This window comes from Armigeres subalbatus, chromosome 1, assembly GCF_024139115.2.
Source record: "Armigeres subalbatus isolate Guangzhou_Male chromosome 1, GZ_Asu_2, whole genome shotgun sequence".
NCBI classification, from domain to species: Eukaryota; Metazoa; Arthropoda; class Insecta; order Diptera; family Culicidae; genus Armigeres; species Armigeres subalbatus.
In genome coordinates, this window is record NC_085139.1 from 267317737 (window position 1) to 267335549 (window position 17813).

Below are 17813 nucleotides of genomic sequence, written 5' to 3' on the forward strand. Positions count from 1 at the left end.
CTTCTATATTTTCAGAGATTTTCAGCTAGGTCTTAGAAAGTGACTGATCAACAATGCAGTTGACGGTGATGAAAGGGACAATTTCGACCTGTGCTGGAGTATCGGAAGGGTTTAAACTATTCGCAACAGGTACTTCGTCTACTCCTGGCACCGGCTTCAGAATCGTCATGCTATCAGCAGGACTGTTCTTAATTTCTCAGTTTTTCATATCACTTCCTTTACCCGATAATAAGAGTAAACTAACCGGTTATCGTTCCTAATAAAAATTACAATTACACTGATCGATATGCAGTTCCATATCCCATAGCGTCAATGCCGTGGCGATGAATGCAGAGTAGTGGAGTGCGCAATTTCTTCCCGGATGGCGTAATATAATACCCTGTACCCCTATTTTGCCCGTTGATATCAAGATTTGGAATAATTGGCAGCAGTCATCGCCAACGTTGTCTTTCCGCTTAGTTCACTAATTTCAGCGCCACTTTCAACCGCCGGTATAGCCCCGAAGTCCATCAAACCGAATTCCATTTCGATGTTTTCCTGCTTTTGTGTTACTGTTGCCGTCCCTGTTACTGTCCCTACTCCTGGCGCAACAGCAGAATCGCGCCCCACCGATGGGATTGGTGATCCGATTGGTAGCAGTGGCTTCGAGGAGGTAACCACAATGAATTTTTGATGTTTTTTCTGGGCGAGCCTCAACCTCCATTTCCACTGTGGATAATGTCCTCGTCGAATGCAGCGAAATCGTCTTCATCCTCTTCATCACTATCACACTTTAACAGACTACCGTCTCCGGATTTTTCCTTCTGCGCTGCTACGTTCCACTTCTCCGGACACTCCGAGCGATTTCTGTTGGCACTGGTCTTGGAATGTTTACATCCAACTGTCACCAAAGATGGATTGACATTGGTATTAGTGAAAAAGTATGCGCTCACTACTACATTAACATGATTTCTATCGGCTCACAAAATGACTCACGTTAGGGTAAGGTTACACTAATGTTACCTAACGCAGACGTCTGAAATCAGCAAACGCCTAACACGATGTTGCAATATAGCGTGATTTTAGTCGAGGTTTACCCTAACGTGAATCATTTTCTTAGGCTCATGAGGTAACATGTTACCCTAAAGTTCGGGTCATGTTAGGCTCATTCTCCTTACTGGGCCCAAATGGGTACTTGCACAAAACTTCACGCGGCGAATGACTGTCGAAAGGTATTGCCTGATTTTCTCAAAATTGCACGCGGCGAACCCTTCATGAAAGGTACCGCCGCGCTTTCTGCACCCCGTTTACTTGATTCTTATGGGTGAATAGCATTGCGGTGTATCGTTTGGAGTGTATTCCGTGTATAGTAGAAAATCGAAAATTTGTTTTCAATAAAATGAAATATTTGCAGTTATCAGACGTCGCAACTCATTTCTGATTAGTGCGCATGATAGTACATCTATGCGTGCATGATGCGCACTACTAATGACATATTTCAAATTGTCGCGACTCGCGTCGCAGCGCGAGTGCTCAATCGCGCGGTCCGGTTTGGTGGCGGCCCGACAATATACCTTTCGACAGTCATTCGCCGCGTGAAGTTTTGTGCAAATACCCATTTGGGAACACTACAAACGCCGCGCAGTGTATCATCCAGAAAATCAGACAATACGGCCGCGCCAAACGATACACCGCAATGCTATTCACAAAAGATATTTTAGTTACTAGATAAAGATTGTCGCTGTCGTCGCTGTCCGGAACATCTTTTGCTGGCGAGGATAGGGGAGCTAAATGTCAAAGAAGGAAAATCCATACGATTTGACAGGTATGTACCACACATGTTCCGGACAGCAGAACAAAGGGAACCGAAGCGACAATCTTTATCTAGTAACTAAAATATCTTTTCTATTCACCCATAAGCATCAAGTAAACGGGAGGCAGAAACCGCGGCGGTACCTTTCCTGAACGGTACGCCGCGTGCAGTTTTGAGAAAATCAGGCAATATACCTTTCGATAGTGATTCGTCGCGTGTATAGTTTTGTGCATGTATACCCAACTGGGAACATTATACAAAAGCCGCAAAGTGTATCATATTCAGATAATCTGACAATATTTATTTTTACTTGGATTAATCATTCGTCGAACGGTTATCGTCGGTTCTACCGACATGAACCGATAAAATTCCATGGAATTGATTCTGGCAACCCTGCGCTGAAGTGTCAAACCTCGTAAAACCGTTTTGATACAAAACCGAACTTGCTCGAATTTTTGTTGTGTTCGGATTCGTCGACCGCCGGTCGTTTGCGTTTCACGCCCTTCTTGCAAGTTGCAACGAACATTCGCAGTTTTTGTTTTGACACCGTCGTGAGTAGTTGTAACGGGTTTTCCGAACGAATGAAAATCGCGCAAAACAAATGCGGAATCAATGACCTTCCAAAGGGAATGAAACGTTCGTTTCCCTCTCTGCGTCAAGAACAGCAGTGATGAATCAGCGACCAAACAGTGGTGAAGGTGTCGAATACTTCAATGAAACGAAAATCATCGCCAAACGGTAAAAACGGATCGGAAAAGTACCGAATGATGCAATATATTCCTGTGTTCGGCTGGCTGGAAATCGAGGTTATGTTGTCGCGAGTGACGTCACGGATTGGTGAAAAATCATACGATACTCGGTGCTGAGCGCTGATTGGTGGAAATCGGTGGTGTGTTGCCATCTGTCGTCTCGCTCCGGCGCACACCGTCCAAGCGCGGGCCAACGAGCCACAGTAGCGTTCTCTCGTTTCGCCATACACGTAATTATTGTTCGGATTGCGTTTTTGGAACTCGCTGGTGAAGCTTCACACGGGAAGATACCGTGGAAAAATCGGATTTTCTAGTGTTAAAAGTCGGAAAAGCTGGTGAATTTGCGCCGCAGGTGGTGAAGAAAGGGGAACATCGACTGGGGGAAGTGAAAGTGAGCAGAATGGACGGCGTTGCGGGCGGCTGGGAAGGTTTCCAGCCTGCAGGTGGAATGGCGATGGATATCGCGGACAGTGTCCTGAAGGGGGACGAGCTGGACATCAATGACATCGCCGATATGTGTAAGTTGGTGGAGCCTTTGTTATGGGCGATATTGATGAGTCACGGCCTATGAAAGACAACTAAAGATTCACCACGATCAATGGCGTATTCAATTTCTGACATCAGATTGTAGTTCGTCCCGATCAATAATGCATAACAAGATTATAACAAGGGGAGTTATTTATTTCAGAAAAATAGTGTAACAAAATGTGTTATAAATTTGGCTGGTTAGTTGTTGAAATAACAAAAAATATACCAAAAATCCCTCTAGTCGTAACACAATTAAATCAAAGGGTTGATACCTTCATATCAACATTATAACAAACGTTGATACAATTATTCGGAACAAAAATCTACTTCCAAGGTAATTGCCTACTACAATTAACTTTGTTCTAGCTATTAATATCGAACATGGGTTTAAGTTATACTGAAGGTGATTACCTCTGATTTTTTTTCCAATATCTACAAAAAATGTATGCAATTATTTTGTAAAAATATACATAACTTATGTTGTTATAATTTTGATATGGAATGAAACTGGCCGAAGACACAATTTATTTTATTTATTGTTTTAAATAACAATCATTGATAGAATTGAGTTACAATTTTGTTATGCATTCCTTATCGGGGTGGTCAGTGTGTTGGATTCGTCTAGACACAGTTTTGCAATCCGTCGAGATGCATACAACACTGAGGTGGCATAGTTTTATTAATATTAATGAGCCTCTGCCATAAATTTATTGATCATTGAAAGCTCAAAGGATCAAAGATTCGAAATTAAAATCGTAGACTATCCTTATTGGAAATAGAGAGGACACCACATTATGAAACTCCCAGCTGCTTTTGGAAAACCAAAATTAGTTTTCATGAGATATGATTGCAAAGAGCGAATTAAACTTCAATTGTTATTAAAAAACACCAAAATGAAACCAGGAATTAGAACAATCACTCGACTCAAGGCAATATACTGGGTTTGCTTTTTATGGATGGGTTCAGTTTCTGGGTCTCTCAATGTCTACTTCTTTTTTAATACCACCTGATTTTTCTACAAATTTTAGGGGACTTTTTCGTGGCATCAAGTCATATAAATAAATAAATCCGATGGCTTGAGATAGCCAAAAACAAACCGCGTAAAAAGCGATAGGGTGCTGTCAGCTTTGATTACTAAATAAAGTTGATCATTTATTATCAGGTCTTTTTTAGTGTTCAACTTGAGTTCAATAAAAAAAAAAGTATAGATCTACATATAATTAATTTACGTTCATTCTTCTTTTTTATTATAGATCAGCTAAACGAAGAGAAGCTTATGAACCTTATGGGTGAGGAATTTTTGAATCAGTATAGTTGGGAGGACAACATCATGGATCATGTTTCTCCGGATTCAACGACATCTCCGCTGATAAATTCACTAAACGATTCAAGACACTCTCCCTTGGATATCAAAAAAGAAGAGACAACGTTATTGTCAGCTGGATCACCAGCCAGTTTACAAAGCCTACAGCAGCAACAGTTCTATTGCAATCTGGTTTCGAGCGATCCAATGATTTCTGTGAGCAGCAATCAAGCTCAGAAACCTTTGCAGAGCCAGCAGCAGCTGCCTATTTCTACTGCACCCACCATCAAGCAGGAACCCATACTGATCCATCAACAACCGGTCAGTTCTACGAGTACTGGCCCCATCATTCTCACTCAAAATCGGAGCAACATTGCAGCTAACACATCTACGATTCTACTTCAGAATTCTCGCGCTCCCACCGGATATTCCTACATCAAAACTATTGCCCCGGCCACCAGTGCCCCGACAAGCACCACAAACATCCCCCAAAACATTCTTCCTGCCAACGTGCGGGTACAGAATCTTATAACTACGAAAGCTGCTCCAGCTCCAACACCAGTGACGACGACCACAGCCGTCCCAGTAATGCAACAAGTCTTCACTTTCCAAAGTGGCGATAAACAAGTACTACTGCAAGCAAATCCGACCACCGTCATGACAGCAAGTACCCAAAATATCCACACGTTGGTCAACACTCCGAACGGGCCCATCCTTGCAACCGGCATTCCACTGGTCTTGGATGCTCCGGAAAACACCGGAAAGCTACAGATCAATCGACTGCAGCAATCCCAAACCACGTCATCCGTTCCGGGGGTTCCCAAGGTCAAGGAAGTTAAACGTTCCGCTCACAATGCCATCGAGCGGCGCTATCGCACCTCGATCAACAGCTGCATTGTGGAGTTGAAAAACATCGTCGTCGGGGTCGATGCCAAGCTGAACAAATCTGCGATCCTGCGAAAGGCCATCGACCACATTCGGCACCTGCAGAAGCAGAACAACAGTCTCAAGCAGGAGAACATGTACCTGAAGATGAAGATGACCAACCGGAAGCAATCGCTCAAGGATCTTCTGGTGGCCAATGTGCAGGACGACATGGTCCCTGTGATTGGTCCAATAACTCCGCCGAGAAGCGACGAATCCAACCCTTCGCTATCACCGTCGCACAACTCGGACAATTCGATGCCACCATCACCGTTTGGAACGTCATCGACCGGCTCTGGCGGCATGGAGGAATCGCTCAACGATGACGATTTGGTAACCAGCGTCCGAGGCATGTCTGCCCACTCCCGGCTCACTCTCTGTATGTTCATGCTGGCCGTACTGGTGGTCAATCCGTTCGGAAGTTTCCTCTCCGGAAGAGTTAGTGACGCAGAAGAGCTTGAACCCGGAACAAGCCGACGCATCCTTGCCGTTGACGAACCCTTCTTGTCTTGGTCCGGTTTCACCTCTTCGGTTGCGATCTTCGTAGTAAACTTTGCTCTACTTGCTTTCTGTCTGATCAAGATGCTCGTCTACGGTGATCCGATTCTTCCATCACGCTCGAAAGCCTCCGCTGAATATTGGAAGCATAAGAAACAATCGGATTTGGACTTCCATCGCGGTAACACAGCTGCTTCCTTGCAAGAATCGAAGCGCTGTTTAAACGCTTTTGGAGTAACCATTCCCAACAGTCGCCTGGAAACGATCACCACTACTGGCTGGCAATTCTTCCGGATGTTCCTGCATCGAATTTACATCGGACGATGGCTTTCCCGTCGCACCGGTGGCCTCTTCAAGCCCGAATCGCAACGCATGGACGCCCTGAACTCCGCCAAGGAACTGGCACTGCTCTTCCACCGTCTGAATCAGCTCTATCTGGTGTCGAACCAACCGGAAGCGAACGGTCTGATGATGTCGCTGTACGCCGTCAACATGGCCGAAGCAGCCTCATCCGTCATGACCACGGAGGACACAATCGAGATCTACATTACGGCTGCACTGCGCGTCAAGAAAAGCTACCCCCGCTTCATGCAGTACTTCTGCCGGTACTACCTGGCCAAAGCGAAACAAGTCTGCAACAATTGTGACCAAATCCCAGCCAAGTTCGCGTGGGCCTTCACATCGTACGGTTTTCGCTTCCTTACGACGCACGCCGTTCGTTTCGAAGACACGCCAGAATCCATGTTCACCATGCTCGATAATAAATCCGATCCGCTCGAGTACATGATGCGGGACTATCGTGAAAATTTGCTCCAGAAATCGATCCAGTGTCTGGTCGGTTCGGGTCAGATAAGCCGCAAGCACGTCAACGAAGCGTTCGCTCAGCAGTCCCAAACCCAAGCCACGGCCGCCGAAGTGAACGCTTCCTCCAAAGATTCCATCAAGGACGATCAATCGGACAGCGGAAAGCCCTCGGTTCCGGCCTCGTATCACTACACCGGATGTCAGATTAGTAACGTGCTGCACTTCACCCAGCTGCTGAGGGATAGCCTCAGCGTGGAGAACAATCCGGTCACGTTCGACCGCTGTTTGCTAAGTGGGGATTGCTGTGAGGACCGGTTGGCCCACTGGTGGTCCAGTTTGTTGAGCATCGCAGCCCACTGGCTGCTCGGCGAGGACGCCGAAGCCGAACGATTGTATCTGCACATTGAAAATTTGCCGCCAGAGTTGGCCCAAGGAGAGGACACACTGCCGAAGGCACTGTTCGCCGCTTTCCATGCCAAACGTTCTTTGTTGTAAGTTTGAGTTTGGTTCATCCTGAACATGCTTTTAATTTAATGAAAAAATGTTGCTTTTTATAGGAACAAACCGCATTACAATTCAGTCAGCGTGTTCCAGAACTGCAACGCCGGAAGTCAGTGCTTGGAAGACAGTTTAACGACCAATATCTGCAAGAGACCGATGAAACTCAAAATGGTAAGTTTATTGAATATGTGGGTTAATTCTTTTGCAGATTTTTAGCAGATCCTGAAAAAAGCCTCGGCTCCTCATCTGGGTGCATTGTAGTTGCATTGCACTTTTGAGTTCGATAACACCGTGCAATACTTCTGCAATGCAATCCAGGTGGATCGGATGCATTATCATCGATGTCGTTGTTCCCGCTAGAATTATTCGCAGATAGAAACGATCTTTCATGAGGAAATCATTCCTCCGTTTATAAAAAAAAATCTTTTGATTGAACTAATAAAACTCTATTTACAGTTGGCTCAACTGCTAGCCTGCGATTGGTTGCTGGAAGCACGCACAGCCCTCTGGGAGGCGGACAACGAAAAATTCCAAAGTCATAACGGCGAATACGTTCCCGTGTCCGGTGTGGTGTTGGCCAAATTCCAGAAAGACCTCAACTCGTTGCGCATCGTGACCAATGAGATTCCGGTAATTTATTACATATCTGATGCGCACTTTTTTCTTCACATTTGACCGGATTCCCTTCGATTTTTTTTTTTCCAGAATGCCCAGTCGCGAGTGTTCCTGTACGAAGCCGTTTGCCGGCTGATGGCCGGGGCTGCACCCGGTCCCACCCAGCAGCTGCTGGGGCACAGTTTGCGACAGCGCTATTCCCGCGCTTCGATCATCTGCAGCGGAAAAGATCGCAGCGGTCAGTTGGTCGGTGGTAGGGAAAGGGCTGCCGCACTGTACGTGGCCTGCAAACACCTGCCGGCACCGTGCCTTTCGTCACCGGGTGAGCGGGCCAGCATGCTACAGGAGGCGGTCAAAACGCTGGAGAAGATCGGCGACAAGAAGCGGCTGCAGGAGTGCTACCAGCTGATGCGATCTCTCGGCAGCGGAACGGTGACCAATTGAATTTGTCGATGGGCGGCCCAACTGGGGAAATGACCATACTGATATGATTATTTATTAATAATTGACTGTTGTTTAGTTCGTTAATACATCGCTATTTAAGCGATAAAGTTAGACGCTGAGTAATTCTCTTCGGATTATACGATCAATGTATCACAACCTGATAGGTTTATCCCATAGAATCTAAAAGCATTTCACTGATAAAATAAATATCAATAAACAAATAAAGTTTCATAACGACAGTTTGATCATTCATTTATTTAGTTAACACTCTCTTTCCCACGACTTTTTTCAAAGATTTCAATAGGGAGGAATTACCTATGGAAAAAATGCTAGAACAAAAGTTATTTGGCATAGCAGGCCTGGTAGCGGGTCACTTTTTAGTGACTTGGTCACTTTTTTCGGGCAAGTCACTAAAAAGTCTCTTTTTTCGACCTCAAGTCACTAAAGTCACTTTTTCTCGCAAAAAGTCACTATTTTCAACTATTTTAAAACTATTGACTATTTTTGAATGAAGCTTTATGTATAAGTCGGATGATGCTTTGTTCACGGCGAAAATGAAATTACGGATCTTGAAAAAATTATCGCTCTGAAACTTCGCCAGCCATTTTACTCGATGCTCTTATTGGCATTTCACCAGTAGCTAATTGACCTTTCCTGTCAACATTTTTTATTTGCTCAATCGATTCTTCATTTTATTTAAAGTCAACATTCCCAAAGAACCCATATTTTATGACGCCTCTAAGTATTTTTAAAATTTAAAACAAAATATGTATTACAAAAATGTTGTTTTTCAAGATTGGGCTAACATCCGCCGGATTTTGAACGAATGAAATTTTCAGACTGGTTCACTCGTGCAGCATTTTTTTAACTTTTGTTTTCGATTTTTAAAATAGTTAGACGCTTGAGAGAGAGTTGAAAGATAGAGAAAGAGATTGAGACAATCAAACGTGATGCAATTTTTGACGGGAAAGGATATAGATATTATATAAAGGGAATAAAGTCTCCCCAATTTTGAAGATTGCATGCGCTGAGATACATCGAAAATGAGAAAAGTAGATCAAGTCTGCCCAGTAGGGTGGCTCAAATTAGTATGGGAAAAACTTTTTTCAATTTTTCTGATGGGCCGCCCTCTTATTCGGCTCTATTTGATGCCCTGATGCTCTGGACAAAATTTCAGCCAAATCGGTCAACGTTTCGGCGGTGCTAAACTCGTTGGAAGTTGATATGGAAAAATGTGTGCAGAAACTTCCAAAAACAGTGATTTGCAGTTGGACGGCACAATTTACGATCAAGAAGCATGGTACTCATTCAGATCTTGAAGAATTACATGCAGAATGTTATGCAGAAAACCGCGAGAAGATTAGAGTTTGCCCGGTTAAGTTATTAGCATTTCTCTGAAGTGGGGTTTGAGCAAATTTCGTTTCTTTTAACCTTTGAAAAGAAATAAATTCACCCCTACAACACTCCAGTAAAATACTAATATCTTTGTTTAATAAACTCTAATCTTCTCGCGGTTTTCAGCATAACATTCTGTATTTAATTCTACAAGAACTGAATGAGTATCATGCTTCTTGGTCGTAAATTGTGCCGTCCAACTGCAAATCACTGTTTTTGGATGTTTCTGCATACATTTTTCCATATAAACTTCCAACGAGTTTAGCACCGCCCAAACGTTGACCGATTTGGCTGAAATTTTGTCCAGAGCATCAGGGCATCAAATAGAACCGAATAAGAGGGCGGCCCATCAAAAAATTTGAAAAAGTTTTTTGAGCCACCCTACTGCCCAGTCTCCCCTATGAATTGCACTATTGGCGGTTGAGATTAATCTTTTCAAATTTAGATATTCTTCCTGGTGCTTCAGGGAAACCAATAGTTGATTAAAGGCTTGTTATTTAGTACATAAAACAAACATGCTTATCAGTTTTGTTATAACAGAAAATTGTTTTATTACAAAGCTCGTGCTTTTAATCATAGGGGCGTAACTGCATTAATCCATTGCTCTGCGTCGATGTTTTCTTTTTATCATTGTAGCGAATTGCCGAAGATTTAATCGCAGAATTGTATCTTGCACCAGACGCAACAATCACGGTTGTAACTGTTGAGTTATTAACGAAGTTATGATTCTCAGCGCGTGATATTTTGATAAAATAAAATTGGGCTTATTGTACGAGTCGAGTGACGTGAGGTGAGTCGATTTTAGCAATTCTCACGTGAGGTGATCATGTTATTCAAATGGGGCTATACGACTCTTCTCCAGCCCCCTGAAACGGCTGTCATCTGCATACAATGTTATTGAAGCCGAAAACTTGGTGCTAAACTTGGTGCTAGCTGTCAAGCGATGGCTTTAAGCACGGGACACAGTGCGCATGCGACAATATCGCTCGAGGGCAGATTTAATTCGAATAAAAAACAAAATAAACAGTTTTTTTTATTATTGTAGGCTCGATTTCAAGCTGTTGTTAAAAGAAAAAGCGCACCATCTAAAGTATGTTTCAAAACTTTATTGCTATTATCTCTATAATTTATTCGTTCATTTCAGATACACATGTTTCGCTATAGCGCAAAAGTTATCAGCACTGTCTTTGTCACAATAACAAATATCAAATTAATTATAATAACAAATTTGTCAAGTCTGCCTGATACCCATATCGATATTTAAACAGTTTGATAGATATCTAAAATAATTTGACAAATATTTGGCATTGAGATAAAGAGTGGGCCTTTAATTCCTAATGCATCTTTCTGTTTGAAACCCAATTTTTTGCAAGTAGAAAAAATAAGACTGCAAACCAATTAACTGATTGATCAGCAGTGATTCATTTTTCCTTCTAATTTTAGAACACTATTCTCGTTGGAATCTGAAGCAAAATAATGTTTTAATTTTGTTTAAATAAATGAAAATTATCTTGCTACTGAGAAACGCCGGGTTAAGTGCATTGATTCGAATACCGTAGTTAAAATAACGAGTTCAATCGTCAAAACATAAAAGAAATGTTTGAATCTCGTGATTCAATCTGCAGAAAATAGAACAAAGCTGTGCAACAGTTTTGAGCTTTTGAATATGAACTTAAACAAATCTAGGGCAGCTGCTGGGAGATGCATGTCTTAGATTCATATTAAAATTAAATGCACCAATTTAAATCACTACTGAACTGATTTAATTCTTAGGTTACTTAAGATTCTTAAGATTAACGGCATAATCGGCATCGGATAATCGGCACATTTGCGACATGGGCAGTATAGATAGGTTTCTTGTCATCCAAAAGAACTTTGAACTTTGATAGTTACTATTTTTAATCTCCAGATGTTTTCGCTAAGTCCATTATGCTTCCAAAAACTATTATTCTAACAACACACAAATGGTCCAGAGTAAAGCAAAATTTTATCCACAAGGCGACATCCACTTCCAGTTGGATCAGATCATATGTAAAGTAAAAAGGTTCCAATCAGGGTTGCCACATTAAAATCTGCATTTTATCTTCAGTAAATCTTCATATCTGTATCTCAAGTCAAAAAATCTGTATTAAAAATCTGTATCCATCTAAACCCAATAAAAATGGTTTTTGAACAAACTTTGTTTTGAAAAATATGTAAATTTGATAATTTGTGAATAAAATCTGTCGAGAATCCGGCTTTAACTATTGTAGCCACTTCAGTGGACCAACCACTTAGTCACACTAAACCTACTGAGTAGAACTACTGTTTCTGGATAAGTGAATAAAGGCTAGATCTGATTCTCTCTTATTATTGCTTGAGCTTTTTCTGAGACCATTTTATTCAAATATAGTCTGAACATTTTACGGACCACCATCGGGGGTGACAATGGGGTCATCGCTCTCACCGGCAGTCTGGAGGTCGTAGAGCAAAATCGTTCAAATAGGTCTCTAATATTTTAGTGTTCTTGCCCTCAGATATGTTCAATATATTCTACAAGCATTCTATGTAGTTGAAACAGTGACCCATTCTCACCCCCGACGACGGGAGCATAATCTGGTTTCATTCATCGTTGATTTTCATAAACTGTTAATAAAACCTGCCAGAGCCAATATGTTCTGTCTTTTCAAATATAGATTTTGCTAATATGATAATGGTCTGTAATGAGATCAGTTTGGCGAAGAATTTCATTTACAAACCTCAAATATTAATGAAAACAAGTATTTACTGATAGCAAATTATTTATATAATTTTTATTATAATACAGTACTGAAACTGTACTCTTCAAGAAATCTGTAAAACCTGTAATTTTGCTAAAAATCTGTATATCTGTATATACAGATTCTTGGTCATCGCTGTACCCCAAAAATCTGTAAAATACAGAATAATCTGTATATGTGGCAACCCTGGTTCCAATCAGGGTTCTTATATCAGGGTTCACTCACTTCGACAGTAGATGGGAGAGACTAAAGAGGCTGCACTCATAACAAAGAGATGAAGTGTCAAAATTGGAACAGCGCATTTGCTGTCAAATCGGTTGTTCCAATCGAGCACAAGGTTGTTAAAGGTAGGAGTATTGCGTCTCTTTGTTTTTAATCCAGGCTCGTTAGGAGACTAAAGAGCCTGGATTAAAAACAAAGAGACGTAATACTCCTCCCTTTAACAACCTTGTGCTCGATTGGAACAACTGATTTGACAGCAAATGCGCTGTTCCAATTTTGACACTTCGTCTCTTTGTTATGAGTGCAGCCTCTTTAGGAGAAACCAGGGTTCTTATATCAGGGTTCACTCACTTTGACAATAGATGGGAGAGACTAGCGCAGGGGTGAAAAATTCATTTTCAGTGCAAAACATAAACAAACTCGGTGGCTGCCCCATATAAAAATCCAAGATGGCTGAATCATGTAATTGGCATACTGCTACACCTGTTTGTATTCACCTTGGTTCCAATAGTGTTTCATAAAACCTGTCGATGGCACGTACAATGACTAAGGTCCGATTTCTTCACCTCCGCTTAGTGCTTAAACCAGGTTTAAGCGTATGGGTAAGCACCGCTTAAGAGTTAAGCGGAGGTGAAGAAATTGGCCCTAAGTAGATTAATTTATCTTAGTTTCGACGCCCACATTATAGTGAGAAGTTTGTAACCAAAGAGTTAATGCGTCAAGATCAATCAGTTGATTTCGTCAACTGGAAAGTATCTCATATCTCATAGTGGCAGTTCAATAATTATCGAATAACCCTGCTTGCAGAGCAGATAGATTTATGTTTTAATGGTTTTGGAAGGTGCTCCAGCCTTTTTTAAAACTGGGTATTTATTAAATCTTGGAACTGGCACTTTCAATTTTAATTCGGTAAATGATACGGACCTTAATGTGTGTTTTCATTCGGATTCTGATAAACTTATTTTACAGAGAACAGACGTGGATGCTCGATCAAAATTTCGTGGAAATCGTGTGTAAAGATTCAAATCGCGCCTCAGCACCGCGAACACAAGCTGCCCGACATGAAAGCTCAATCTCACTAAGCGATGGTGTTGGAATACACAACATAAGATTGAAGATGATTGTTCTCTGTACTTATTTCATGGAGGACCTTAGCCGGTCCAGGGTCTCCAGTAGCCTTGAGTGCATAGGCGTAGCATTGCCAATCCGGAGATGGCGTGTTCGATTCTCGGTTCGGTCTAAAATGTTTACTGGTTGGAAACTTTCTCGACACTCTGGACATAGTGTTATTCATTGTACTTGCCACATAAGATACATTGGCATTGACGGGCATAGAAAAGCTTTCAATTAATAACTGAGGAAAGTTGAAGCAGGCCTAGTTCCAGTTGGAATGCAAAGCCATTGAAGAAGAAGAAGAAGAAGAAGGCCTTAGCCGGCCCTGTAAATATACTGTATATTAAATCTCCGGTTCAGGCATCCCTAAATTGTCAAAATCGGATGATAACTAACAGAGTTACAATATAATAATTTAATTTCTCAGAATTTAATTTCTTTTTTGCCTTTCTCGTACAACAAAGTTGTGCCTGAAAGGCTTTCATTTCACTCCCAAAACGTACTTTTTATAGAGCGCTTGTAGACCCATAGTATTATATACCATTCGATTCAGCTCGACAAACTGAGCAAATGTCTGTCTGTCCGTGTGTGTGTGTGGGCGTATGTGTGTGCACATTGAAACATTAGACAATTTTCTAGTACTAAACCTGAATCGATTTTGCTACAACAAGTTGCATTCGATGGGGAATGTTTTCTTCTTGTTCGCTATTGAATTCCATAATGATGGCACCGAGACTAGCGCCACACCAACAAACGGTGGTTTCAAGAACTAGTGCTTATTTCACGGGGTTGCTCTTCTCACGCCATGGTCCAATGCACCGAGTTCATCATTGACGTTTGAGGGGTGCGCTGTTTACTTAGAATGAATACTTTTTCTTTTATCGAGTTCATGCAAGTGTTCATTTTTAGTAAACAGCGCCCGTCTCAAACGTCATTGTGTTCATTCGGTGCATTGGACCATTCGAGCAATCTCATCGTCACTCCACTCGTAGAATAAGCCCAAATATATTTATTTTCAAATCGAAATAATGATATTTGCATCTATGATTGTACTGCAATCGAATTGAAAAGACGATACATTAAATCTGAGAGCTGCGTATAGAGTCAAAACGAGTGTCAAAGAATCTCCAAAGTAAGCTGTCAAAAAGTATCCATCGCATCGAGAGAGGTTTTGTGCATTTTGAGCGCAGCCGAGAGAGTGCACGTATAAATGAACTCATACTAAATATAGGTCATTTTTAACAAATTTCAATTTTCTGGCGTCATTTTCAATATTTCGATGGATTCAACATATGGAGGATATGAATTAATTTAACATTCGACACGTTAATTTATACGATGTAGTAAATTGACGAAATCTTTGTAATTAATTTTATAAAGATAAACACAATGATAATTCGATGTGAGAAAATCGTAACGTGTAATTGAACACCGAGAGGAAATTTGCGAGTTTCAAGCAAAATATCTTGAAAATTGGATTTGATCGAGTCCGCAGCTCCCAGCAATAAATATGTAAGGGATCCTCAAAGTAATTTTGCTGTAAGAACATGGGAAAATAGAAGCCGTTGTTCCCTCCCAACATCCACTTCACTCAATATTTTGAAATTTTTAAAAATATATTGTGATGATAATTTATACATTTTAAATAGCATAAATGTAAAAGATTCCAATCATGATTTTTTTTTTAGATTTTGTTAGATTCGCTATATTTTGATAATTTTTGAATTTAAAGCGAGCCCGACGGTTCTGCATTATAAGCAGGAGGTTGAGCGTTCAATCCCAGGTTCGTTGTAACTGAATTTTCATATTTTTTGTACTGATGTTCCTTTCGCACTAAAAATTCCAGAAACTTCCGTGGCACCTATAGCAAATCTGCATTTTTCTTAAGTAGGTGTTCAGCTAATCCAGTGATCGTAATTTTCACACATTCTCACGAGAAGAGAATGTTCAATCAAGCAGATTTTTGCCTAGAAATCATTTTTCGGGAAAGAAAAACACGTCTTATGAGTGATAGATAACCATGTTTCGCTCACTTCCAGTGGCGCAAACATTTGATTTGCTCGCAAGACTACTCATAGTTTTGACTGATATTTAGTAAAATTTCCTTGGGATAAAAAAATGGGCAAAAGTTAGCGTGCACGATTTTCGATTCTCTTTTGAGATCGTTATGAGAGAGTGGTGAGTAAAAGATCCGCCACAAATTACGAAAAAAAATTCTACCTCGACCTCAAAACGTTAAATTTTGTCTCATCAAAATTGCAATTGAAACTGAAAGTCACTATTTGGTCACTTTTTCTGCAACTGAAAGTCACTGTGTTTCGCACAAAAAGTAGAACAATGGAGCCGGACCAGTGACCGCGGTCGAAACAAATGTAACAAAAATGCGTAATGTAGTGCATGGTGTATAAAAAGTGATGCAGATAGGGGCATGTTTGTGCAGGCATGAGACGATCAATTTTTATCAATGCCAATGCCCTTGCTAGTAATGCAATCATCGCAATGTAATTCAACAAACATGTTAATATTAAAAAACGACTTTGGAAAAATGTTGAGCATTTTTTTTGCAAACTGAAAACTAATAAGGCCGTTACACATATTTATTAAAAATTATGGTCTCCGCAAAGTCAAGGTGGAGGAGGTAATCTTCTTCTTCTACTGAATCGAGCGGCGTGAAAATTTGAATGCAGAGGTTTTTGGGGCCGGGGAAGGTTCTTAAGATGGTTCGAGACCTGTCTCCTCTTTGAAACCTGGCTCCTATACAAATGAAACACCAATTTCATCATAACTCGAGATCAAATAAATGGAATCAAATCTGGCGTGTGGAGGTTTTGGAAGGGAAGATATGTTTCTGTGATGGTTTGCAACACCTCCCCCTTCTGGAAAGAGGGGCTCCCATACAAATGAACCAAAAATTTCTGCATAACTCGAAAACTAATCAGAAAATAAATCAATTTTAGGCGAAACAAAGTTCGTCGGGTCTGCTAGTAAAAAATAAATATCAAAATGAAAAAAAAAAAAAAAACTCGGATTTGTTAAGGCATGTTTTGAAAGTTCTCAAAATTTACCGGAAATTTTTTGTTTGTTGCCCTTCAAATTGTTATTTTTGAGCAAAACAATCCGAAGGGGGGGGGGGGGGGAGACATATTTTGAAAAAATATTTGTTCGGACTGAATTTTTTAGCAGCGGAACCGTAGTTTCAGGGCAACTTTAACTAGAATGTATTTCGAGATTAGGTTTATGCTTAGCTCAAACAATGTGATTACTTACAAATCTTCAGTAAATATCTGAGTTCATTCAATTCCTCTCTTAGCTGGCAGGTTTACTATAAGTTTGTAACTGTTGTAAAGTACACGGCGATTAATTAATTATTTTCTAATAGGCAATTCGGTTTACCTTACCCGTTCGTATATAGATTTTAGGTTATTAGTTTAGGAGAGCAGATACTCGTTGTTATCAAGGTGCACTTAAGAAATCTGGAATTTCAATAGTTACAATAATTTAATTTATCATATAAGATATCTACTATAGTGAGTTGTAGCTCACACTCAGAAGAAACGAGTTATTCCAATATATGTACTAAATTATTCTCAATATTTAGTTAATTAAATATTTATATCGGCCTAATAATATTTTGTCCAATTAAATGCGAGCCTGATTCAGAAAGATTTAACTTTGATTCAGGAAGTGTGAATGCACTTAAGATATTTTTATAATACGTTGGTGCTATCATACGGTACTTATTGTAAACGACAAAAGCTTCGGAGCGCATACGTTTTTGAAACGGGCTATATGAGTTACAATAGAGCTATCACCTTCTTGCTCCCTGATTCAAAAGTCTTGCAATAATATTAATAAAATGGTTGCACGAATATTTTATCCATAGTGACACTCAGTGTTGGTAGAATCATACTCAAATCTGAATCATCGAGGTTTCATGCACGAGCTAACTCGCCTGCGAGTTAAGGGGAGCATCGCGCTTGAGTTTCTCGGCCAGAATCACATCGCTTCGCTCACTCACCGAAAAATATTTCGTTCTAAAAAGCGTCAAAACGCAATCGAGGCGAATGTTTTGTTTATATATGCAATTATTAGCCATTGTTTTAGACGAAAACAGTTAATTCAATGCATTCAACAATGAAGAACACGTAAATATTTTGCAATGATGC

At 40.7% G+C, this 17813-nt stretch overlaps 1 protein-coding gene across 1 annotated transcript; it reads left to right on the forward strand.

Moving 5' to 3' along the window:
- The first annotated feature begins 2315 nt into the window (after positions 1-2315).
- Positions 2316-8397, forward strand: LOC134207406 (sterol regulatory element-binding protein 1). The gene is made up of 5 exons (XM_062683130.1): positions 2316-3059; positions 4323-7089; positions 7156-7270; positions 7556-7729; positions 7805-8397. Exons 1-5 carry the CDS (start codon positions 2942-2944, stop codon positions 8156-8158), a joined length of 3528 nt encoding a protein of 1175 aa, XP_062539114.1. The 5' UTR covers positions 2316-2941; the 3' UTR covers positions 8159-8397.
- The last annotated feature ends 9416 nt before the right edge of the window (positions 8398-17813 follow it).